The sequence below is a fragment of the Sinohyriopsis cumingii genome, chromosome 16 (genome assembly GCF_028554795.1).
Source record: "Sinohyriopsis cumingii isolate HCF-2022 chromosome 16, ASM2855479v2, whole genome shotgun sequence".
NCBI lineage: Eukaryota > Metazoa > Mollusca > Bivalvia > Unionida > Unionidae > Sinohyriopsis > Sinohyriopsis cumingii.
In genome coordinates, this window is record NC_142976.1 from 49058295 (window position 1) to 49084638 (window position 26344).

A 26344-nucleotide genomic window follows, 5' to 3' on the forward strand; every position below is an offset into this window, starting at 1 on the left:
TGCAATGACCAACTCTGCCAAACACCTACACCCCACTCCAACCCCCACTCCCAACACTACAAAACCCATTTAACCCGTTATTTTATGGCATCAGTGTGTGATTTAGGAAACATCAAGACACAAAATGATGGATGAATAGACTGACTATTGTTTACCGACTTGCATGCCTAAAGAGCGTGCGTGAAGGAAAACATCCATCCATTTCAATTCTAACTAAAACATGATCCAGAGGGATAGAGAGAGGTGAAAGAGCACAATTTCATAAAGTGTGAGTAAAAACGAAACACCCCATCCTTATTATACAATGTAAAGACCAAGAGACACTTACGTTTTCTTTCTGGTCTATTCTCTTTTAGAAGGTAGTATGAAATTTCACATCAGGGCCAACGCATCGGCTCACATTGTCAATTTTTTCATTTCCATGTCTTTACTGGCACAAGTTCTTCATCATCTTCAATTTCTTCTTCTTCTGAATCCCTCTTCTCTGTTTCGTCTTGTTTTTGTTTCTTCTCTTTTCTCGTAGGGCACTCTGAATTCCAGTGTCCTTTCTCCTGACAACGATATTAGGTATCTTGACTTTTGTCTCTCTTTCTTAGACGAAGCAGGTATTCTGGAGACAAATACCCATTTACCTTTGCAGATATAGTAAACTTCATTAGCACTTACACACTTTCGTATGACTCTCATCAAATCAACGACCAAAAGAGTAAGTTTTGTTGCCACTTTCGCCTGTGAATTATGCTTTCGTATGACTTTTAGCAAATATTTGACCAGCAGGTCGATCTGTGCTGACTCTTCCATCTTCTTGATCGTTTGAGAGCGGAATGAATACTCTGACGCTAAGACACTCTCCTTATATACAGGGACCTGCTGCGTATGAAACCTAGTCAAATGTAATTTTGCAATAAGATGAAACAATTTCATTGAGGAAGTAAAAGGCAATGATGTACCGTATCGCCTCACACAAAACCTGAAGTGTTAGTTCAAATCCGTGTCAGCGATTTCGAAAACGACATAACTGGGCTTTAATCAATGCTCTCCAATTATGCGACAAAACCATGAGTCCTGATTCACGCCAAAAGAAATTTCGTTCGGTCCATAAAAAATAGTATCACATCTGAGAAACGCAAAAGCAAACTTCCAGAAAACTGAGAACGACGGCTTACACCTACAACGTAAATGTATGAGTTCAAGTAGTGCGTAAAACTTAGTCAAATTAAATTTTTATCGTGAAGACGAAACGATCTGTTTTCGAAGAAGAAAGCAGACACCAAGCGACAATGGCGATCCGTGTCACACAGCACTTTTCAAAATGTGTATTATCAGAGGTTTGTTCTAGTGATCTGCACGGATAACTTAAATGTTGATGTATTTTGCAATTAGACGGACACAATTTCCATGGGATCGCCCATGGTACGATTGTTCGTGCATTAGTTTAATTTTTAAAAATATTTTTTTATATAAATCGCCTTTAGGATAGACCCAGTAAAGCATGGCCATTCTCGTCACTGTCTGAATAGCTACTCAAGTCAATTCGAAGCGAACGCGGTAAGAAAATAAGTATAGCCAATGAAATGGCTTACAACGGGTGATGCATAGTTTTGTTCTAGGACTGTGTGGCATAATAATCCCTATGTTCTTGCGTTGTTACCATTACAGTGCAGACACTGAAATGTGAACTTACAAGCCCTCTTTGTGTGTGTGTGTTGTACCATTTCCTCTTACCACATCAAAATACTGAGCGGCACAGTATTGGTTCGCGTTTTCAAGCTGACCATTTTTTTATATCTCACTTAAACATTTCGACATAAACACTCACACTCACACCGGTAGAGTGAGAACAGACGTGTTACAGTATTGAGGGGCATGTTATCTTTTTTTTTTTTCAAACTAATAAATTTGGGGTTTGTATGAAGTAAAGAACCGAAAGTACAGTGAAACTCAAGGATGATGACCCAATCTGTCTGTCTATTGATGCGTGTATTTACTTAAGAAGAAATATGATATCTAAAACACAAAGAGATACGGCAAGCATGATTAGATTAAACACAATGATGTTTTCCTTCACGCCCGTGTAATTTAGAGTTTCAATCGTCTTTGAAGACAAACTTGGTCTCCTTTTGTAGGGCTTGAAATAATAAAAAAAGCTGAAAGATCTTAAGCACTTTGCTATAGATAATTTCATCAACAGACTAAACAACATAAATACCGTTACAACAATAGAAAGCCTTAAATCTTCTATCAAAAAGAAATGCATGAAAAAAATTAAAGATTAACGATAACTAACCAATGAAACCGAATTTATCAAAGGCAATGACATGTGAAGAAATTCCTCTCACTTTGGAAAGGTAGGCGAATGTACTCTGTCATGCACCATCAACTTGAAAAATATTATAAACAGAGAGAAACCTGAATTCAAAATTCAGTTTTTTTTTCTTCAAAATTATTTCGTTTCTTTCTTTTTTTTTTTTTTTGAACAAATCTAAGCACTAATATAGAGTGGAAAAGGGAAAATGCACATACAAGCTTTGATATTTGTGAAAAAAATGAGGGGATATTCTTAACGTTCATAACCACCTATATATGCTTGGACATGTCTGTGACTTATCCACAAAACAAGACGTACATATTTCTGGTCAAGCTGCAAGTGTGTGCGTGTTTTTGAAAATGGTAAAACTTAGATATACAATTTTCTCGTGACACTTATAAAGTGAAGAGTCTGTGCAAGTGTCAAAAGCCAAAGTCATATAAGTTTTGTATTTTGTACGGCTTGTAAAGATTTCCACTTTAGGAAATGTGAAGTATCACAATTTATTATCACAAACAGAAGTGGAACATAGGGGCTTGCAAGAAAGAAAATAACCCAGACAGTTGGTGTCATCAAGAGTGCTAGAGACGGTACCCTAACTTGCTTGCTTGCTTACTTGAATTAAAGTGATTTTTGCTCTAATGGAGCATGTATCACTGGTTTAATAACGCACCGCGTGATTTTTAATTACTCCTGGGGAAGTAAAGAGAGCCTCATCCCCCAGGCTTTTATGTACTCACAGACTATTTTTAAATTTAGCCACTCAGGTGTAGGACTAACTAGTCCTTAACAACCTGACTGAAAGGCTTTAAACATAAGTGGGAATTGTCTCACCACACACTCATTTTTCAGTCCGAGCGTGGTAAAGGAGGAAAAAGGTGCTCAGCAAGACAGCCATGGATGTTAAGTACTCACCAAAACGCTAGCCCGTACTTATTTCAAATCAAGTCCCGTTTTTTGCTAATCGACAATAATAAGTACGAAGAATGTGTTAACCACCTGTGCAATTAGTTCAAATCTAACGAGTCTGTTAAATTTCCTAACATATTTGTCTAATATTAGTACTTAGTGTACATAAAAATAGCCATACTGATCTTATTTAAATTATTATGTCTAAGCGACATATACCAGTTTGGTCACTGTTAGGTTTAAATAGTTAAGTTTGTTGCGGTGTTCCAATGGGTCAAGTTTGTTTCGAGAATAGTTTAGTCAAGGAGGGATACCAAGCCAAATATGGTTCCCTATTTAATAAAAAGCAATCTTTTGGAGCCCTAAAAAAAGTCTGTTTTTTTTTGTTAGAAGGTAACACGTCTCTCTTTTGCTTTCACGTTCTTTCCCGCACTCCTAGTCTCATGATTCTTGATATCAGGAAATGCGTAGCCATGATGGGCGGTAATGTAAGCGGCGGCTTCTACCAGTTGACTGAGGGGGTATCCAGTGTAGACTTTCTGTAGAATTGGGGAAGAACTCTGACCCCTAATCCCCATTGAGAAGGTCTTGGTTTAAAGGTGTCTAGAGATCTGTAGGCAACGTATTGTATGGCTCTAATAAACTGCCCTGCTATGTTGACGTCATGCAATGCTTGATCTAGCCCCATTTCGGTGTACTTTTCAACGAGGGTCAGCGTCCCCCTCCTCCTCCTCAACCGCCTCAATTTCCTCTTCTGGTTCTGATACTAATTCTTCAGTTGAGGTAGATAATTTCAAATCCGCTGCTATGGTGACTGTCGCTGTTATTGTTGTTGTGGTTGTTATTTCAGCTGAGATTGCCTGTAGTATCGGAGTGAGAAAAGAACGTAGTGCCTCCGATAATTACATTTGAGTTTGCCATACCGTTTGTCTAACATAATTGGACCTTTGTTTTGCCACCACTCTTTCCGGGACGGGTTGTTTGTTAGGTATAGTCGGCTGTTGACTAGATGTTATTTGTGTTCTCGAGGTGGGTGGAGTGCTAACTGGCAGAAACCGTAAAGTGGGCAAACGACGCGTCAAAGAAGTCAAAGTACGTTGGAAAGGATATCCGACCAGTTATCATTCTTGGATCGACGCTTCGCACGTCATCGACTATAAAAAGAAGTGACCATCAATCCCTTTCACACAGATTCAGCTATTGCGATCACTCCTTCACCCAATTCTTCTCTGCAAGATTTACAAAAACAACCCTTGTGGGTATGGTATAGAGAACGTGTGCCTAAAACGCAAATCGTCTTTTTCTGCCAAATCTTCGTGGTGTATTGTGTCATCGGGGCAGCCATTGCCAATTTGAGTTTGCAACAAGGAGACAAACAATTGTGGACCATTGTATTGAGCAGTTGCATCGGTTACTCCCTGAAATTCTCCTCGAACGGGAACCACGGGAACCTTGTGTCCAGTGTCAGTGCCAGCCACCACTCCAACAACAACTCCATTTTGGGCGGAGACACTCCTCTGACTTCCAGTAACACCTCGGAGAGCCACAGAACTCTGGAATTATGAGCGATAACAACCAATTTTACTTAACCTTACCCAGTGACAGTTCCATGGAGGTGTTTCCCAACAACACGCTGTGCTGTTACACGATCAAATTACCTCAGACCATCCCCTTAGATCACGAAGCCCATTGGGAAGTGGCTTTAGTGGAAATCATTCACCCAACACAAATCAAAAACATCACCGAAAAGCAAAACACTTTCGAGATGGAAATCCTGAATGCCCAATTGGAGGAAGAAATCAATAAAATCGGGTTTTTAGGGGACACAAGACCAGCCAGCAATCCAGCCTTCATTATCTACACCTTGAAAATTCCTTCAGGTTATTATTTTAGTGGTGAACATTTGGTGGACACTATTGCGGACAGGTTCAACTTAGCCTTTGGCAAAGCACTGAACAGAGCCAAAAAATGTGTGAAGATTGAGTACCATAAAGTGGCTCATCGTCTCATGATCAAATTTCAAGATACGGACACATTGTCCCTCAGGTTCAATGGTAGTTTGTTTGAAATGTTGGGTAGACATGCAGAAATGGTCGCAAACAATTTGAGCCCCAAGATCAAAAGTAATATGGATTTTTACAGAGCTTTTGGAAACCCGGTAGAACTGAACCAAGGACTTAATTTGATCTTTGTGTATTCCGATGTGGTGGAGTACAACGTGGTGGGACACACCTCTGTGCCGTTACTGCGTGTCATTCCTTTCAAAGTGGATAGTACCACAAACAATGACCAGGAAGGTGCAAACGCCTATCACGCTATAAAAGGAGACCTGGGACAAAATATTCCATTCTCCAAAGGGAAAGTTACAGTGAAACTCCATTTTCGAAAACGGTTCTCTAACGAATTGTAAGTGAAGACAGCGACAAGTGACATTTTCACCCTACAAAATCCGGCCAGATGCGTGTGGAATTTCAGTTTGCAGAAAATCTACGTGCGGATAATGCTGTGAACGTCCTCCTGTATGCTGAATTTGACAATACGATATAAACCAACAGTTTGAGAGAAGTCATTCTACACTATTAGAAGTCATGGAAGACTTTTATCAATGTTTATATAGTAGGGATTCTTTGGACATGGAATGTGAAGATCCTGAGGAAGGAGAACCCCAAGACAAAGACGAAGAAGTCATCATGATGAAGTCTAGATGGCCAGAACAAGAATCACATATAGTTTCCTGTTATGCTATAGTCTTGACAGAAAAAAATGAAGGAATTGATCAAGAAAGATTGCTATGGATGTCATAACGATCATCCCAGTGAAATTCAACACGATAAATGACTGATGCTGAGTCAAGAAGAAAAATTGGACGAATATCTGGACGAAGCTTCGAGTCTCATCTCGGAAGAAGACGTGTTACAACAGTGGTATAAAGGCTTGCGTGAACATTATTGTCCTCCATTAACAACTCAAGAGATCCATCGCATCGAAGCTCTGTTGGATCAGAGTTGGGAGACAAGGCGAAGAAACGGTTACTTGTCAGACATTTTCAAGCAAAAAGTCAGGATCGAATTGATGACTTATCATTACCTGTGAAGAAGAAAAAAAAACAAAAAATGGATACCTGAGAACTTTATTACCTTTTGAACCACAGTTCGTACACTGCTTCATGGAATCCTGTCGTCTGTGCTAAAGATGAACTCCCTCATCGCAAACATCAAAACCATCAAGCTTATGTCATTAACACGGACGTCAGTCATCTCCCAGGAACCCACTGGGTAGCCGTTTACTTTCCTCAAGAAGGATGTGTGAAATATTTTGATTCGTACGGATTGCCCCCTTTGGAAGACAGTATCATCGACTTTATGAGAAGAAATGCTCAGACCACCCGATTCAATAATGTGAAATTACAAGGCACAGATTCCTTGGTGTGCGGACAGTACTGTGTGTATTTTCTGCATCATCGCAGCCTGGGCTATTCCATAGAACATTTAGTAACTCATTTTGATCCTCGTTCTTCTTCAAGAAACGATGTGAACGTAGATCGATGGTTTTGTGACCATTATGCTTATCTTTTGTCTCAAGCTAGGAAACGTAGTGTCCATCAATGGCCTAATGACTTCCAACAGTGGAAATCACAATTTCATTCACAACGTTGTCAGCCCTGTTTAAAGTAGAGTGTGAATTGAAAAATCTTTGGTATTTGAAAAAAATGTTTGATGTTATATGGTTGGATTATTGTTAAAAAAATGTTAGAGTTGTTGGTTAGTGTTAAGTGATTTTGAATAAAAAGTGTTGTGTTTTGAAGAAAAAAAATGCCTTTGTGGTTTGTTTGGCTATAGGAATCCTGATTCATGCTCTTTGACTTCTCTCTATCCCTCCCATAACACTATTTGAACGGTTCAACTCGAAAACCGTGTAGTAATGTTTTCCTTCACGTCTGCGCTTTGACAATAAAAACGGGGCAGTCTCCAGTCTGCCCATCCATTGTTAACTTATCTTCCTACGAAGATGTGCTCAAGATTAGCCAAGTTGAAAGAAGCCTATGTGAATTTGCATAGGGTCATGACAAGTCTGATACCGAGACCTGAAGAGATAGACAATATCATAATGTTGAAAGTCACTGAAGACCTGAAAGAAGAGCTCTTCAAGGAGGAATTCAAGAAGGACAAAGAAGAATGGACGGAGAAGTACAGACTTCATAAACAGCAGAGAGAGCAGCAACAGCAGCAGCATGAACCTGACAGAGGCTTTGTCAACAGTTGTATCGACACCAAAGAATTCTTCTTCTCTTTTCCGAAGAAGCAGACCATATCCTGTGAGAAAGCCTGTCGTCAGAGGAGGCCGTCATCTTATAACCTAAGCGATCGCCATAGCTTCAAGTTCCCAAAAAAAAATTTCAGGGCTACCCCATACTCTCGAAAAGAAATAACATTCCATTGCCTATGATATGTTAGTCAGTTAGAAGAAAAAATACAGAAGTGAGTCTATCAGCACATGATTTCTTTATCTTGGTTAGAAAGTGTGACTCTAAGTTGTTCGTTTCCGTCGCTTATCAAAATTTTAAAAGTAGTAATGTTCTGTAAAAAGTGAGTGAGTGTTTCTTTTAGGTCTGTGCGGTTTTTTTTTTTGTTGGTGATAATATGGATAATGTAAGTTCGGGTACAACGAAATTTAAAGAATTAGGCCCAGAACTCGGTGTGGAGGGAAGAAATATACGCAACAGCAGCGGGAGCAAGAAATGCAGACCTAGCCAGTTTGCATTGACGCATTCTGCGTTTGACAATGCCTTTGATGTCGTACACGTCGTCTTTTTTGGTGACACGACTTGATTTGAAATAAGTACGGGCTAGCGTTTTGGTGAGTACTTAACATCCATGGCTGTCTTGCTGAGCACCTTTTTCCTCCTTTACCACGCTCGGACAGAAAAATGAGTGTGTGGTGAGACAATTCCCACTCATGTTTAAAGCCTTTCAGTCAGGTTGTTAAGGACTAGTTAGTCCTTCACCTGAGTGGCTAAATTTAAAAATAGTCTGTGAGTACATAAAAGCCTGGGGGATGAGGCTCTCTTTCCTTCCCCAGGAGTAATTAAAAATCACGCGGTGCGTTATTAAACCAGTGATACATGCCCCATTAGAGCGAAAATCACTTTAATTCAAGTAAGCAAGCAAGCAAGTTAGGGTACCGTCTCTAGCACTCTTGATGACACCAACTGTCTGGGTTATTTTCTTTCTTGCAAGCCCCTATGTTCCACTTCTGTTTGTGATAATAAATTGTGATACTTCACATTTCCTAAAGTGGAAATCTTTACAAGCCGTACAAAATACAAAACTTATATGACTTTGGCTTTTGACACTTGCACAGACTCTTCACTTTATAAGTGTCACGAGAAAATTGTATATCTAAGTTTTACCATTTTCAAAAACACGCACACACTTGCAGCTTGACCAGAAATATGTACATCTTGTTTTGTGGATAAGTCACAGACATGTCCAACATATATAGGTGGTTATGAACGTTAAGAATATCCCCTCATTTTTTTCACAAATATCAAAGCTTGTATGTGCATTTTCCCTTTTCCACTCTATATTAGTGCTTAGATTTGTTCCAAAAAAAAAAAAGAAAAAAGAAACGAAATAATTTTGAAGAAAAAAAAAACCAACTGAATTTTGAATTCAGGTTTCTCTCTGTTTATAATATTTTTCAAATTGATGGTGCATGACAGAGTACATTCGCCTACCTTTCCAAAGTGAGAGGCATTTCTTCACATGTCATTGCCTTTGTTAAATTCGGTTTCATTGGTTAGTTATCGTTAATCTTTAATTTTTTTCATGCATTTCTTTTTGATAGAAGATTTAAGGCTTTCTATTGCTGTAACGGTATTTATGTTGTTTAGTCTGTTGATGAAATTATCTATAGCAAAGTGCTTAAGATCTTTCAGCTTTTTTATTATTTCAAGCCCTACAAAAGGAGACCAAGTTTGTCTTCAAAGACGATTGAAACTCTAAATTACACGGGCGTGAAGGAAAACATCATTGTGTTTAATCTAATCATGCTTGCCGTATCTCTTTGTGTTTTAGATATCATATTTCTTCTTAAGTAAATACACGCATCAATAGACAGACAGATTGGGTCATCATCCTTGAGTTTCACTGTACTTTCGGTTCTTTACTTCATACAAACCCCAAATTTATTAGTTTGAAAAAAAAAAAAGATAATATGCCCCTCAATACTGTAACACGTCTGTTCTGACTCTACCGATGTGAGTGTGAGTGTTTATGTCGAAATGTTTAAGTGAGATATAAAAAAATGGTCAGCTTGAAAACGCGAACCAATACTGTGACGCTCAGTATTTTGATGTGGTAAGAGGAAATGGTACAACACACACACAAAGAGGGCTTGTAAGTTCACATTTCAGTGTCTGCACTGTAATGGTAACAACGCAAGAACATAGGGATTATTATGCCACACAGTCCTAGAACAAAACAATGCATCACCCGTTGTAAGCCATTTCATTGGCTATACTTATTTTCTTACCGCGTTCGCTTCGAATTGACTTGAGTAGCTATTCAGACAGTGACGAGAATGGCCATGCTTTACCGGGTCTATCCTAAAGGCGATTTATATAAAAAAATATTTTTAAAAATTAAACTAATGCACGAACAATCGTACCATGGGTGATCCCATGGAAATTGTGTCCGTCTTATTGCAAAATACATCAACATTTAAGTTAACCGTGCAGATCGCTAGAACAAACCTCTGATAATACACATTTTGAAAAGTGCTGTGTGACACGGATCGCCATTGGCCCTTGGTGTCTGCTTTCTTCTTCGAAAACAGATCGTTTCGTCTTCACTATAAAAATTTAATTTGACTAAGTTTTACGCACTACTTGAACTCATACATTTACGTTGTAGGTGTAAGCCGTCGTTCTCAGTTTTCTGGAAGTTCGTTTTTGCGTTTCTCAGATGTGATACTATTTTTTATGGACCGAACGAAATTTCTTTTGGAGTGAATCAGGACTCGTGGTTTTGTGGCATAATTGGAAAGCATTGATTAAAGCCCAGTTATGTCGTCTTCGAAATCGCTGACACGGATTTGAACTAACACTTCAGGTTTTGTGTGAGGCGATACGGTACATCATTGCCTTTTACTTCTTCAATGAAATTGTTTCATCTTATTGCAAAATTACATTTGACTAGGTTTCATACGCAGCAGGTCCCTGTATATAAGGAGAGTGTCTTAGCGTCAGAGTATTCATTCCGCTCTCAAACGATCAAGAAGATGGAAGAGTCAGCACAGATCGACCTGCTGGTCAAATATTTGCTAAAAGTCATACGAAAGCATAATTCACAGGCGAAAGTGGCAACAAAACTTACTCTTTTGTCATTGATTTGATGAGAGTCATACGAAAGTGTGTAAGTGCTAATGAAGTTTGCTATATCTGCAAAGGTAAATGGGTATTTGTCTCCAGAATACCTGCTTCGTCTAAGAAAGAGAGACAAAAGTCAAGATACCTAATATCGTTGTCAGGAGAAAGGACACTGGAATTCAGAGTGCCCTACGAGAAAAGAGAAGAAACAAAAACAAGACGAAACAGAGAAGAGGGATTCAGAAGAAGAAGAAATTGAAGATGATGAAGAACTTGTGCCAGTAAAGACATGGAAATGGAAAAATTGACAATGTCAGCCGATGCGTTGGCCCTGATTGAAATTTCATACTACCTTCTAAAAGAGAATAGACCAGAAAGAAAACGTAAGTGTCTCTTGGTCTTGACATTGTATAATAAGGATGGGGTGTTTTGTTTTTACTCACACTTTATGAAATTGTGCTCTTTCACCTCTCTCTATCCCTCTGGATCATGTTTTAGTTAGAATTGAAATGGAAGGATGTTTTCCTTCACGCACGCTCTTTAGGAATGCAAGTCGGTAAACAATAGTCAGTCTATTCATCCATCATTTTGTGTCTTGATGTTTCCTAAATCACACACTGATACCATAAAATAACGGGTTAAATGGGTTTTGTAGTGTTGGGAGGGGGGTGGGGTGGGGTGGGGTGTAGGTGTTTGGCAGAGTTGGTCATTGCAGGTGAGGGCTTAGGTGCTTTCAAAAAACTTTTTCTTCTTCACTCTGTGTTGATAGTATATTTGGGGTTTGTATGCGTTCGCGTACGTTTGTGTGGATAGTTTATTTGGGGTTTGTTTTTTCCTCTTCCCTCTCTGTGTGTGTGTGTTTGCGTACGTTGTGTAGATCGTATATTTGGTTGTTTTTTTCTTCTTCCTCCCGAGTGTGGATAGCATATTTGGGGTTTGTATGCGTTAGCGACGTTGTGTGGATAGTATATTTGGGGTTTGCATGCGTTCGCGTACGTTTGTGTGGATAGTTTATTTGGGGTTTGTATTATCTCCCTTCTGTGTTCATAGTATATTTGATGTTTGTATGCGTTCGCGTACGTTTGTGTGGATAGTTTATTTGGGGTTTGTTTTTTCCTCTTCCCTCTGCATGGGTGTGTGTGTGTGTGTGTGTGTGTGTGTGTGTGTTCGCGTACGTTGTGTAGATCGTATATTTGGTTGTTTTTTTCTTCTTCCTCCCGAGTGTGGATAGCATATTTGGGGTTTGTATGCGTTAGCGACGTTGTGTGGATAGTATATTTGGGGTTTGTATGCGTTCGCGTACGTTTGTGTGGATAGTTTATTTGGGGTTTGTATTATCTCCCTTCTGTGTTGATAGTATATTTGGGGTTTCTTTTTTCCTCTTCCCTCTGTGTGTGTGTGTGTGTGTGTGTATGTGTGCGTATGTCTGCGCGCATACGTTGTGTGTGTGTGGGTGTGTGTGTATTGGTCTCTGTTTGTCCCTATAAAACTCACTTTATCTCTATCAGATACACTCTACCTACCTACCTGCAGTAGCGTGTATTCAGGTCAGCCACTTGCAACACTGTTGACATTTATCCCCTAGTGTTCAGTACAGTGACGTCACTGACGCTGGAAATTTCGAGACTATAAATATGGACTTGGGGATTTCCATAGGTTGTAACTATACATATGTACTAGAGTTCATAAACAGGAACGTCACTCAAGCTGAGGCTATAAAAAGATAGTGGGATTTTCCAAAGGAATAACCCACAAGTTGTAGTATAAATAGATAGTATGATTTCATAGGAATTTTAGCTGATTATAGCTATAAATAGATACATGGGTGTTTATCCACGATCGTCACACAAGTTGATATTGTAAGTAGTTACTAATTTTATCCATTTTAGTCTAAACCATTGTAACTTTATTTTCGGGGATATGTTTATTTTCCTTTAAATTCTGGGACAATTTCGTCATTTTACCGTTACTTTTAGTCACATCCATTTTGTCGTTGAGCATTTCCTTGATTATAGCTATTTATAGCATCATTACTATTATGCAAATTTTTGAACACCCCAGCAAGATTTCAGGCCTTGGTAATGCTTTATATATAAATCTCACGCTTGTACTAGTGTATGTATGTCTCTGTCTCTGTTGTGTTTGACCCTCTACCATCATTGTCCCTAGACAATCCCACCATGTTCAATTCCCTTTGACGCTATACAGACCCACCATGTTCAATTTCTATATGTTAAATTCCCCTTGACGCTAGACAGTCCCACGATTTATTCCCATGTTCAATTTCCCTTTGTCCCTAGACAGTCACACGATCTATTCCCCTGTTCAATTCCCTTTGTCCTTAGACAGACCCAAACTCTATTCCCCATGTTCAATTCCTCTTGTCCCTAAACAAGCCCAAACTCTATTCCCCATGTTCAATTCCCCTTGTCCCTAGGCAAGACAAGCCCAAACTCTATTCCCCATGTTCAATTCCCCTTGTCCCTAAACAAGCCCAAACTCTATTCCCCATGTTCAATTCCCCTTGTCCCTAAACAAGCCCAAACTCTATTCCCCATGTTCAATTCCCCTTGTCCCTAGACAAGCCCAAACTCTATTCCCCATGTTAATTCCCCTTGTCCCTAGAGTGGCCCAGCAATTTTCCCCATGTTAAATTTACATAGTCCCCAGAGTGGCCCAGGGGGTGTCTGTAATGCTAATTCCCATTGTCCCTAGGGTGGCCCCTTTCACTACTCACGTCTTATTTCTGTACGTGGATAAGACAGATGGATACAAGGCTACAAAAATGCAATTTATGCAACTGCACAGATTCTGTAGATATCCTTGTAACCATTTCATTTATAACTCCTTTTATTTCTCTCTTTCCATCCTTATGATCATATATCATGCTGCTGGGTAAATTATCGATAAAAAGGTGAGACGTAATATCTGTATAAGCACCCCATACCGATATAAATAACATGTTTACAATACAGGAATATCTGTATAAACGTGTCAGACTGATATAAGTAACATAGTTACATTAAAGGAACATATGTGTAAACTGGTCAGACTGATATAAGTAACATGGGTACAGTAAAGGGATAAATGTGTAAACCTGTCCGACTGATATAACAAACGTGGGTACAATAAAGGAATATCTGTGTAAACGTGTTAGACTGATCTAACTAATATGGGTACAATAAAGAAATATCTGTAAACGTGTCAAACTGATATAACTAACACGGGTACCATAAAGGAATATCTATGTAAACGTGTCAGACTTATATAAGTAACATGGACACAATAAAGGAATATCTATGTAAACGTGTCAGATTGATATAATTAACATCGGTACAATAACGAAATATGTGTGTAAACGTGTCAAACTGATATAAGTAACATGGACACAATAAAGGAATATCTGTGTAAACGTGTCAGACTGATATAACTAACATGAGTACAATAAAGGAATATCTGTGTAAACGTGTCAGACTGATATAAGTAACATGGAAACAATAAAGGAACATGTGTGTAAACGTGTCAGACTGATATAAGTAACATGGGTACAACAAATGGATATCTGTGTAAACGTGTCTGACTGATGTAAGTAACATGGATACAATAAAGGAACATGTGTGTAAACGTGTCTGACTGATATAAGTAACATGGAAACAATAAAGGAACATGTGTGTAAACGTGTCTGACTGATATAAGTAACATGGATACAATAAAGGAATATCTATGTAGGTGTGTCAGACTTATATAACTAACACGAACACATTAAAGGAATATATTAAGCGTGTTATACCGATATAACTGACATGGGTACAATAAAGGAATATCTGTATAAACGTGTCAGACTGATATAAGTAAGATGGGTGCAATAAAGGAATATCTGTATAAACGTGTCAGACCGATATATCTAACATGGGTACATTAAAGGAATATCTGTATGAACGTGTCAGACCGATATAACTAAGATGAGTACCGTAAAGGAACATCTGTGTAAACGTGTCAGACCGATTCAACTAAGATGGACACAATAAAGAAATATCTGTATAAACGTGTCTGACTGATATAACTAACATGGGTACAATAAAGGAATATCTGTATTGACTTGTCAGACTGATACAACTAACATGGGTACAATAAAGGAATATCTGTATTGACTTGTCAGACTGATATAACTAACATGGGTACAATAAAGGAATATCTGTATTGACTTGTCAGACTGATATAACTAACATGGGTACAATAAAGGAATATCTGTATTGACTTGTCAGACTGATATAACTAACATGGGTACAATAAAGGAATATCTGTATTGACTTGTCAGACTGATACAACTAACATGGGTACAATAAAGGAATATCTGTATTGACTTGTCAGACTGATACAACTAACATGGGTACAATAAAGGAATATCTGTATTGACTTGTCAGACTGACAAGATTAACACTTAATGAGGCTTTGTAAGCTATATTCCATGTATTCTGCAGTATTGTACTTATATTTTTCCACGAAACAAAGAAGGAATACATACGTATGAAAACAACAGGAGGTACAATACAATTGAAGATGGATGGAGTATTATAAATAGGGGTGGCTAACACATAAAATAACTAAACACAACGAGATTTCTGCGAAGCAAGAGCAGACATGGAGAGAAATGAAAATTTTGTACGAAGTCTCTTATATGCGAAAAGACGTATTTCTTTGGATTGTAACATGACAAACGGATCACTGTAAGGACATAATGACTCTTAGGCACATTGCTCAGACGGCACATGTTACTGGTATCACTGCTGCTAAAAGCAGACCGCTACAGTGGCCTAGTGGATAGAGCGATCCCCTCAGATGCGGTATGTAGCTGGTTCGAACCCCGGACGAGTCATACCAAAGACTCATAAAAATGGTACTAGCCGCTGCCTCGCTTGGAACCTAGCATTAAGAGGTTAATGCTAAGACTGGTTGGTTGGTCTGGTCTCAGGATAATGTGACTAGGTGAGACATGATGCTACATGTCTGCGGTATGATGCCCCAGTGCTAAACATTACTATAAACTGTCACACTGAAGACATCGCAACGATATAACAGCAACTGTTAAAGCAACGTTAAAATATCCAAATCTCTCTCTCTCTCTCTCTCTCTCTCTCTCTCTCTCACACACACACACACACACACACACACACACACTTCTAACATTATATTTTTATTTACAGACTTCATTCCACGATAATTTGACATGGCTAGGTGAGAAACGATATATTTCGGAATTGTTCTAGTCATTGGTTACCGAGCTGAATGAGAACAGCAAGAAAACGAACGTGTCCGAGAAGTTTAAATTTGTTGGAGCCTTACCGTGTCTTGGCGAAATGGAAACAAACAGTCGACTATTCTAGAATGTCATGATAGAATTAACATCACATTGTTTCTAATATGCGGTGATTATATGTGCGACATGACACTAAAAGGTGGATTCGAAATAAGAAATACCAAAGGTATTTTTAGAGAACGTTATCAGAGAATATTCGTGAACAGAAGAGCTGCCGCTAAAATGTATTATATGTACAGAGCAATGGAGAAGGCGATCGTTCCAAAAGCATGAGGATACAGATGTTTCGTTCCTTGGCAACTCAGATAGCCGTTGAAGATGCTGGCGTTTATGTCTTACAATGCCATGTGTTCTCCAGGCAGTGAAAACAAACGAGATCGAAGCAGCGCTTGAGAACCGTACGTCTGACCCTCAGAGGACAACAACTATGCCCATCAAGAAACGTCCTGCAATCTCATCGGCTGTCTGATGGAGAAAGTTTAACTGGAAAATGCATGTTTGTACTTGGTTTTGTTGATGGAGATATTACCACACAAAAAACTGTAACTTATCATGGCAGGGTTATTTATTTCTGTTTAAATGATACAAGATTTTATCGTGATGATTGGATGCTAGCCACAGTTATCATCACTATCTTGAAGTAGTGACCATAAACAAAAATAATAATATTAATATTAATAATAGTAAAAAGAAGAAAGATGAGGAGAAAAAGAAAGCAAAAAGAAATGTTAAAACGGGATTATTTGCAATAATAATAATAATAATGGATTGTGTAAATTTCAAAATCAACGTGATGGTTGTCGTTTTGGTATACACGGTACAAAACAATATATACAAGTCATCCATATCATTATCTGTACTATAAGGCTTTTTATTATTTGTATGATGCATATATACATGAAACATCCTGCAGACAGGAAGATAAATCGAAATATATATTATTTACAACACTTTTCTACAGAATGAGTGACAGTATCAATCTATACCGAAGTGGCGAAATTGCAAACCCATTTTGACAACTGATTGAAAAGTGCACAACACGAACAGAAACATTTCCCATCCCACTACCACAACCATCACCACCACATAGTGTTTCCTGATGATCACTTTGCTATATCAAAAGTACATTGTAGTCTCTAGTTATGCTTTGAACCCAAAGAGAAAGCAAATGTACCATTAGCAGGTTCAAATTCAATTGGTAATTACAGGACTGAGATTGTATTATGTGTGTGTGTGTGTGTGTGTGTGTGTGTGTGTGATGGGGGAGGGTTGTTTAGAAATTTACTTTGATGATCAGACAATTATGTTTGACAGGGAGTTCGGCTAGGTGTCAAGGATTCGCTAATGTCTCTGTATGAAAGCTTCAAGAAAGTTTTCGTTACAACCTAACTAGACCCAACGAACTGACGATCTTATTTACATTTATCCTCTCAAATGTCAACTTCAGTACCTTAACCTGGTATTTCTGCAGTGACCAGGAAGGTATACTTTGTACAAAATGACTGCAGAGTAAAGAGTAAAGAAAAGGTTTCAAGAGATACTACAAGACTTTTACCAATAAATTTTGCAGACAAAGCGTGTCCAATTGTTCACAAAAAGAGTTCATGCAGAAATTTCCTATATATTCGGTTCAACTACACACCATTGGAGATGATGGTCGTTCCGAAACCGATGATCATGCTGTTTCTTAAGGCCGCAGCCACACACTGACATCAGATAGAAGCACATTGCGCTTGTAGATTCTGCTGCTTAAGTCCATTCCTTTTTTTATTTCTTTTATTACCAATTATATTTCAAGGTGGGGATATAATAGAAATAAACATCTCTGAGAACTTGGTCATCTCAGATGATTCCACCCAACTCATTTAGAAACATACCGTAATCTACTCTGCTTCTGCCCGATACAGGAAGGATATATATATATATATATATATATATATATATATATATATATATATATATATATATATATACATACATATATATATATATATATACATACATATATGTACACACACACACACAAGATTCCTGTGTGTGTGTCCTTGTGTATACTTATATTTGCATTTGCTTTGGGGTGAAAGTTCTTAATACAAAATAACAAAACTTCTCCATTTTAATTTATTGTTGTACATATAATTTCCTTTTATATTTTGTTACAAACAAGCAGACTAATTTTGCAACTTATGACAATATAACGTTTCCACTTATGACAATATAATATTTCCCCTTATGACAATATGTTTCCACTCATGACAACATAATGTTTCCACTCATGACAATATAATGTTTCCACTTATGACATTACAATGTTTTCACCCATGACATCATAATGTTATCACTTATGTCAATATGTTTCCTCTTATGACAAAGTATTTCCATATATTCACTCACAATACATATATATTGTACATATAAAGTAACCATACCTACTCTTTGTCTTAATTCCAATTAAGATTACGTGTATTATATTTATAAACTATTATTGACTGTAAGAAGAGGACAACTGAACTAAAACTTGCCGCCCGCGTTAAATCGGTTGATACGATAAAGGTGTATTTTACTTGTCTGTTGATGGTAATAACACACAATTTAACACATTTTTTTTAATAGAGTGCTCTGAATAGGTTTCCTCCTAATGGATATCTTTACAATCAGATTTTTTCCAACATTCATGTCATGTTTCCCTCATAACTACGGATTATATTTTTCCGTGCTCATTTATCTTGTTTATTCTCTGACATAAAAATACAGGTAAAAAACAACACTTTGAATAACACTTTAATTGAATATATTTTTGGATCATAATAAAATGTTAATAATATTGACCGTCATTCGATTGTTTCGACTTTTTTTTAATAAAATGTTGCATTAATAGATCACACAAATGTGAAAAATATCTTGCGCATATTGAAAAAAGCGGGTAAAAAAATATGTATTTTTCGGCTGACTATGAGAGTTACAGTTCGAAAACGTATAACATTCTTTTGTTCTATTTGTTTTTGGGGGGTATTAAAAATTGATAATATCATTGCACATGCATGCACACACGCACGCACGCACACACATACATACGTACGTATATATATATATATATATATATATATATATATATATATATACGCTTGCATGCATGCGGGCAAGTACACACGCACGCACGCGCGCGTAAACACATGCATACCTATCTACCTACACACACACACACACACACACACACACACACATACATACATACATAGCTAAAGCGCCTATTATGGCTATCATGAGTTGATATGCAGGCTTAATTTTACATTCATAAAATTCCTAAAGTTTCTGCACACTTATAGATTTTAGTACAGGCTTTTCAGGTCTAGTACAGGCTTGTCAGGTCTAGTACAGGCTTGTCAGGTCTAGTACAGGCTTTTCAGGTCTAGTACAGGCTTTTCAGGTCTAGTACAGGCTTGTCAGGTCTAGTACAGGCTTGTCAGGTCTAGTACAGGCTTTTCAGGTCTAGTACAGGCTTGTCAGGTCCACTTCGACTCTCTCTAGCTTGCATCTCAGAGAGCTATAATAATGGATACTGCACTTAAATCTTGCAACGAATCTCCAGATTCTCATCTCTATGCCGTGGCGGGTTCGAACCCCATTAGAGTCATACCAAAAACTTAAAAACTTGTACTTGCACCTGCATCGTTAGGCGCTCAGCATTAAGAGGCTGGTGTTAGGACTGGTCTTCCCGGTGTCAGGATAATGTGACTGGTTGCGACATGATGCTAAATGTCTGCGGCATGACACCCTAGTGCTTGGCATCGCTAAAATCTGCCATAATGCAGACATCGTAACGATACGATTGAGAAATTGTTACAGTTACGTAGAAAATCCAAATCACACACACAATAAAAGGTTTGCAAACTCATTAAATTAGACGGTAATGCAATGCAAACTCCTAACTAGAAATATCATGGATTTGTTTGCATTAACATCAGCTCCATAATTTTATTGGTCAAACTGCCTTGGACGCAGATGCTCCTGAGTCCATAATGTCTTCTTCCTCACTGAACAGTTTCGAGAGAATTGTGATTGTATTTATATTATATATATGAGAGAGAGATGCAGTAGCATACAGCCGATACTATTTATGACATACCATCTCTAAAGAGAAATATATATATATATATATATATATATATATATATATATATATATATATATATATATATATATATATATATATATATATGCAATGTTTTAATGTGTGCTTTTATATGTTTTTACTTTGCTCCAGCATGGCTACCTTTTTTCTGAAACCTTATGGCGTGCTTATGAAACTGTTAACAAGTGTCTTCTAAACCTTAGAGTCGTTATAATACTGATATTATGTATACGACACTATTGATATTATGGATACCATGACATAATAAACACACAACAAGTCCCATAAGTCTGGGTTCTTAAAATACAATATTCGCTGTTTACGAAGATCTCAAGTTCTTTTCAGCGAATGAAATAAATCATTTATGATACGAAATATCATGCAGAATGTATACTTCGACAATTCCTATTATACTTGTGATACATTTTCTCTCTTTGTGTAATCTTCTATTCAAACTTGATATACATATGTCCCAACTTCATCCACTAAGGTGCACTGATATACATGTTTCGGTATCATGGAGAACAAATACAAATAATATGATCGACAATTATTGCTTCGTGATTTAATAGCTTACATATTTATCTTTGACCATTACCTTCTGTCGCAAAAGTCCTAAAATGGTCTTTTCCATTCCACGTTGTAGTTGTTTTTTGGGTGGCTTTTGGTGGGATTTTTTATTTTCAGATTATTTTTTATATATTTAGAGTTTCCATCAGTAGATATCGCACGGTCGTTTGCAAATCCAATAATATAATCATTTGTCGTTGACAAGTTTTGAGAGAATAGTGCATATGTGCCACATGGCTGCGTTATGGATTGGTCGTATCTCAATTGACCGAGCAAAACACCAGAATGCTTCATCCAGATTGCCTTCTTCCATCAAACAATAGCCAAGCAGGTTGTATGAAGTTTCCTTATGAGCTTGGTCGGGATCACGTATAATGAAGCACATCAGATCCGCAAGAATTTGTTCCTTTTCCTTTAGCTTCCACGGCTGATAAATTAATTGGTACTGTAAAAAATGAATGTAAGCGCCAGAATCTGCAACAGCCATGTGCCTCCAGGTGACCTCATTGTCAGCATTGGCGCTTGCAGGAGTGGCCGATATCCGAAAAAATTCCATTCTCATTGCCTTGGGAACGATTGGCATCTCCAGCGTTGTGTACATGACACAGTATGCAGCACATTTCTGCAAGAGTTCTTCCGTTGGCCAATTTTCCGTAATCACTTTCTCTGTAAAGTCATTGTTTTTTCTTAATTTGTTTTCATAACAGCCGCATAATCGGATACATTGCGATTTTAAGTCTTCCTTAATTTCGTCCAAAAAAGCAATGGCTTTTACCGTTTCTCCGATACAGATCAGAACCCCAACAAGTTTCAGCTTTTCAGATGTCACGTCTGTTTTCTTACAATCCTCCACCAACTTCGTAATCAATGAACGGAACGTTTCTGGGGTATGTCCTTGTGTACTGTTTTCTAGTTCTTGAGCAATAGCATAGAATGCGCAATTGGTCTCAATAAATGGAAACAGAAGTTTTGCAGCCTTAGCCGCCGTAGGCTGCGCTGACTGCATCATAGAACGTAACGTTGACATGACCTTAAAGTGATTTGTTTGGCGCCTCTGTATTGAAAAGAGCGTTTTCTCTCGAGTAGTAGATATATTTGACAAAATAGCTCGTTCCCTTAGATTTATCTCTTCATTTCTTTTTTCTGCAGCTGTGGTATGTTGTAGAAACGATTTTTTTTCTATGCAAAGCTTGAGTCTCTCTCCAACGTCATCTAGAGTGATCTGTTTGAGGCGCAACAGAACAGTCGTTTCCGTTATAGATCCAATAAAGTCGCGCACAGTGGCAAGCACAGAGCCATACAGTTTTCTATCATATAGGTTGTTTTCGGGTACAAAATAGTCTGGACAAAAGCCCGCGGACAGCCACTGGTAGAGGGTTTTCAGGCACATCAAAATACACACAATCAAATTGTCTGGCTTCCATATCCGTGGATTAGTTATTTCTACCATCCAGAAAACGCAGACTTTGCAGTGATAGGTAGAAAATGTGTCTCCAACCATTGGCTTAATAAAGGTTGTCTTTATCATTTTGAGAATCACGAATACCTTCAACTGGGTGTTGTTGAACATTCTGACCAGATCTCTTTCACACTGAGTGAATGACAATCTCCATTCGACATTTCTAGACAGGCTGTGTGGATGACCTATTGGCACAACAAAACAGCCATATTTCTTCATCTCTTGTAGCTGTGCGCTTGGAGGCCAGTTGAAAGGTCGTCTTCTTAACAGCCAGTTTTCAGCCAGTGGTGGCCATTGTATACACCGTCTGCACGTGACATAATCTGAACTAATGATTCCCGTATCCCAAGGTCGTGTTTCGGCGGGACCACTGACGTTCTGAAATGTTCGTTTTACGAAATCCAAGCTCATTCGTAGTACCCGACCTCCAGCATCGCGACTGCAGAAAGGTAAATCAACTCCATATATGGGCTCTGGCTTGTCACAATGCACTAGTTGAATTTTTACGTATCCTGGATGTGTGTCTTCTTCACTTATCATCAGCCCATTCTCTAACTGCGGTGTCCATTGAGACAGCTCGGTGATGACCGGTACGTTTTCCCAACAGAACAAGTAATCTGTATCGGAGTGCAGATCAGGCGTGGTGGCGCCCTCTGAGCGGCTTCCAAAGAAGTATACGGACCGCTCAAAGCCCTGGAAGATGCTGTGAACATTGTGAAGATCTCAAGGACGTTTGCAAATTCCGTCATTTTTTGGCGGTCATCTTGAGTCAGTCCAACGTCGTCCAGAATCTGAGAGAGAAGAAAGGATTCGGGTACGAAGATGGAGGGTACGTTATCCGACATGCTAGAAAAAAGACAAATATGTATGAAACCAGCCAGTTGTTGAATTTCGGGATATCAAAATTATACGCTAAGCCTAATTCGTCACCCGTGAAGTGACAGTGACCCAGTTTTGCTTTAAAACTGTAGGCTACAATTTACATCATGCAGTGAACCTGTAGACTGACAATGAATTCTAAGAAACACAGCAAAGCTAAAAGCGAAGCAAGTCACTGGATCAAAGAACTGGCAATATTGTCTGGCAAACTAACTGATAACGAGACGAAAATTACGAAAGGACCAACAAAAATAAATAATTAGTTTCAGCTAATTTGGAATAAAATGAAAACATCTTTTTTCTTCTTCTAAATTTCGTGGTCAAACGCAATAATTATGAATCTAAACCTTCAAACAATCTAGGTTATATAATTTTTGGAAGACACTAGATTTTATGAACATGTTCAGTTAATTGATGGATGCCTTGTTTTTTTGTAACACATTTTGGAAATATTTTACTTTCTTTGAGATTTTGAAATTTTGAAATTATTGTTATATTAAATTCTTTTATCGTCTATTATTTGTTTCAGTAGTAAGAAAACAGTCAACACAACAAAAACAAATATTCATTTAAATAAAAAATTCCTCATAAGGCCATGTTTCTAGTACTATAACTTCAGTATGAAAGAGTGGGTGGGAGAGACAGGGTGAGCGGCGTTAGCACAAATCGAAATATAGTCAAGGACTAAAAACAAACAACAGCAAATACCGCTATGAAGATCAGTCTTCTCTCTTTATGCGGGAAAATGATCAGCTGACAGTTGTTTCCACAACAAACATGTGTTGTTTAAAAGGTTGGGACATACCTTTTAATTTTATGAGCAATTAGACTGTTAATTGATCTTTTAGATTTCGTCGGGGTTGGTTGGGGTGGGGTGGGGAGGGGAGTAAAATTCCGGCCCTCAAATAACTTTAGAAACATATTCTTAGTCTGGTTTGTGAAAAAAGAGAACAGATTATATCCAGAGTTTACACTTTAAGAAAAATATCATACAAATCTTGCGGTTAAAAAAATCTAAGCCTCTCATCCCTCCTCCAAATAAAAATAATAAAAATAAATAAATAAATAAATGGTTAGCCATTAATAAGGTCCTGAACTAAAATTGAATTATAAATTCTTGTTAAGCGTGAAATCAAGTCCCAACGGCCAACTTTTTATGGAGCGTTTCACTAAGAAAGAAGTACCCGGATTTAAAGTACATTTACATGACTCTTAGCAATGTATAGGAATTTCTACATTACAGCGTGAAAGGTACCAATTCTACAGGACATGCTTTTGACAGGTGAATGTCATACTGAAATAGGATTTATTCATTTATTTTACTGAAGTTGAAAAGATATTTTGAAGCAGTTTCCAATGATTTTGTGGTAATTTTAACCTGCTATTTCAACAAAATCATACTAGTTGTCTCCCTTGTTTTTGATCACTCATCTCATTTGAAACACACACACACACACACACACACACAACTAGCAAAACCAAGTCTAATTTTAATCAATCACTGCAATTTCATTGACAAGTTGAGTTTTAGCTAAATGGCATCTATCCTTTTTGAAATTTTCTTAGAGTAAAGTTTCATGTTTAAAACACACGACTTCATAAATGCGTGTATGAAAGAAACCAGATGGAAGACTATAAATGTGCTTGTTTTTCTGTCCGTTTATTTTCTTCTCAATCATGGTAATCATTATCGCCAAAAACATCACATTGTAGGAATCATTGCTGAAGGCATCATATTAGTCCTAATATAAGTTGCAATGCAAACTGATATGCTACAGAGAAGGCACTTTCGCTTATAGAAATGCCACTTCTAACACAAGCTGGCCTGAGACACTTCCCAGCAGAAACGCATTTTAATCTTACACCAGTTTGGTAAGTTTCGCAAAAAAAGGAAAGAAAACTATATAAATTAAAATTCAATAGACAAGCACACAGGCACTATTATTTTTACCGTTTCATTATTTTAGCTGAGAATGAACGACTGCAGTGAAAACTCTAAAATAGGCAGTGACGTTGCTTACCTACCGAGAAAAGTTTGGTTTCAACGCTTCTCCCATACCCACCCCTCCCCACCACACCCTATCCCACCCCACCCCTTTTCCGTAGAGTTTGATGGGATTTAGAAAATGAACGTGTTTATCTACACGACTGTTAGTATTGGGTCTCTAAGTTTACAGAGTTATAAAGCTGCAGTCATGTATTATTTTAATTTTTTGTTCACTTATTTATTTATTTATTTATTTATTTATTTTCTCCTACATACTGAAAGATTTTTTTTATTAACATATGTGCTTAGGATTAAAAGAATTACATGTACCAGTTCACATCAATAAGAATTATCATCACCGTTGTCATCGTCATTATCATCAAGTTATTAATATCTTGACTTCCACCAGCTCAACATGGTCACCATATATTTCGTAATAAATGTGCTTTAAACTAACAAACGCTATGGGCTCATAGTTGTTGTTATTGTTGTTGTTGTTGTTGTTATCAGGGCTATCCTCACCAGTTTTGTACACAATCAAGCAAACTTAGCAATCTGAATGTATTGGCGGGGTGGGGTGGGGGGCCGGGTGGTCGCCTTTATCAATCATTGCCATTTCTCCTCTGTCCGCGTGCGTTCGAGAAAAAATGCCAGTAACTTCTCTTTGGTATATGGGTCTTACCGGGGGTTTCCCGGGTTCTTCCTTCACCATACTGAATACCTTGTAAGCCTATCTTGATGAGAAATGGCGTTAATTCTATATAAAATAACCGACAAACAATATCATCATAAATTTTGTATAGCTCACCTCAAAGGATAACATTCCTTGACTTCTTGTAAATTGGGGAAAATAAAGCTGTCCCAGAGAGAGAGAGAGAGAGAGAGAGAGAGAGAGAGAGAGAGAGAGAGAGAGAGAGAGTCCCCTGGTAATAAATAGTTTGTGTATATATACATATTCCTTTTAGATTAGAAATACATACTATGTAGTTTCATGAAAAAGACGGTAACATACCTCATTGTGGCTTCAGTCGTATTTTATGATTTTGCTTCAAATGCGTTGAGAGTGATGGTCATACAAAATGAACGTCATATCGTTCAATTCTTCTTTCGATTTGTTCTGATTGTGTCGTCCATGTTGATCTACCTAATTAACACAGTTAGTCTAAAGTAACGGTGATCTAAAATTAGACTGAAGGAAAATCTATCACGGATTGGCGTCGCGTTTTATACCAGGTATAATTGATAAATGCCATTCAAAGGTCAATATTTGAAATCGACGTGAGTTACAAAGCTTCATTATTATTCCTATATTTTCTTTTGTTTGGCCGTGTATACCCTTTTATTCATATTTGAGGTGAATTTTCTTTAGAAAAGTCAGTGTAATGTATTGTTGTACCTATAGCATGTACGAGGT

General features: G+C 37.8%; 1 protein-coding gene across 1 annotated transcript; it reads right to left on the reverse strand.

Moving 5' to 3' along the window:
• Positions 1-20081: 20081 nt before the first annotated feature.
• LOC149780381 (uncharacterized) lies at positions 20082-26056 on the reverse strand. Its single transcript, XM_089936369.1, has 2 exons — positions 25943-26056; positions 20082-22910 (listed from the first exon to the last, which is right to left on the reverse strand). The coding sequence occupies exon 2, from the start codon at positions 22602-22604 to the stop codon at positions 20793-20795; it is 1812 nt and encodes a 603-aa protein (XP_089792495.1). The 5' UTR covers positions 22605-22910; positions 25943-26056; the 3' UTR covers positions 20082-20792.
• Between the last annotated feature and the right edge of the window lie 288 nt (positions 26057-26344).

Coding starts and splice junctions, on each gene's coding strand:
- LOC149780381 (XM_089936369.1), bottom strand. CDS start 22,604: ATGATAAGTGAAGAAGACACACATCCAGGATACGTAAAAATTCAACTA.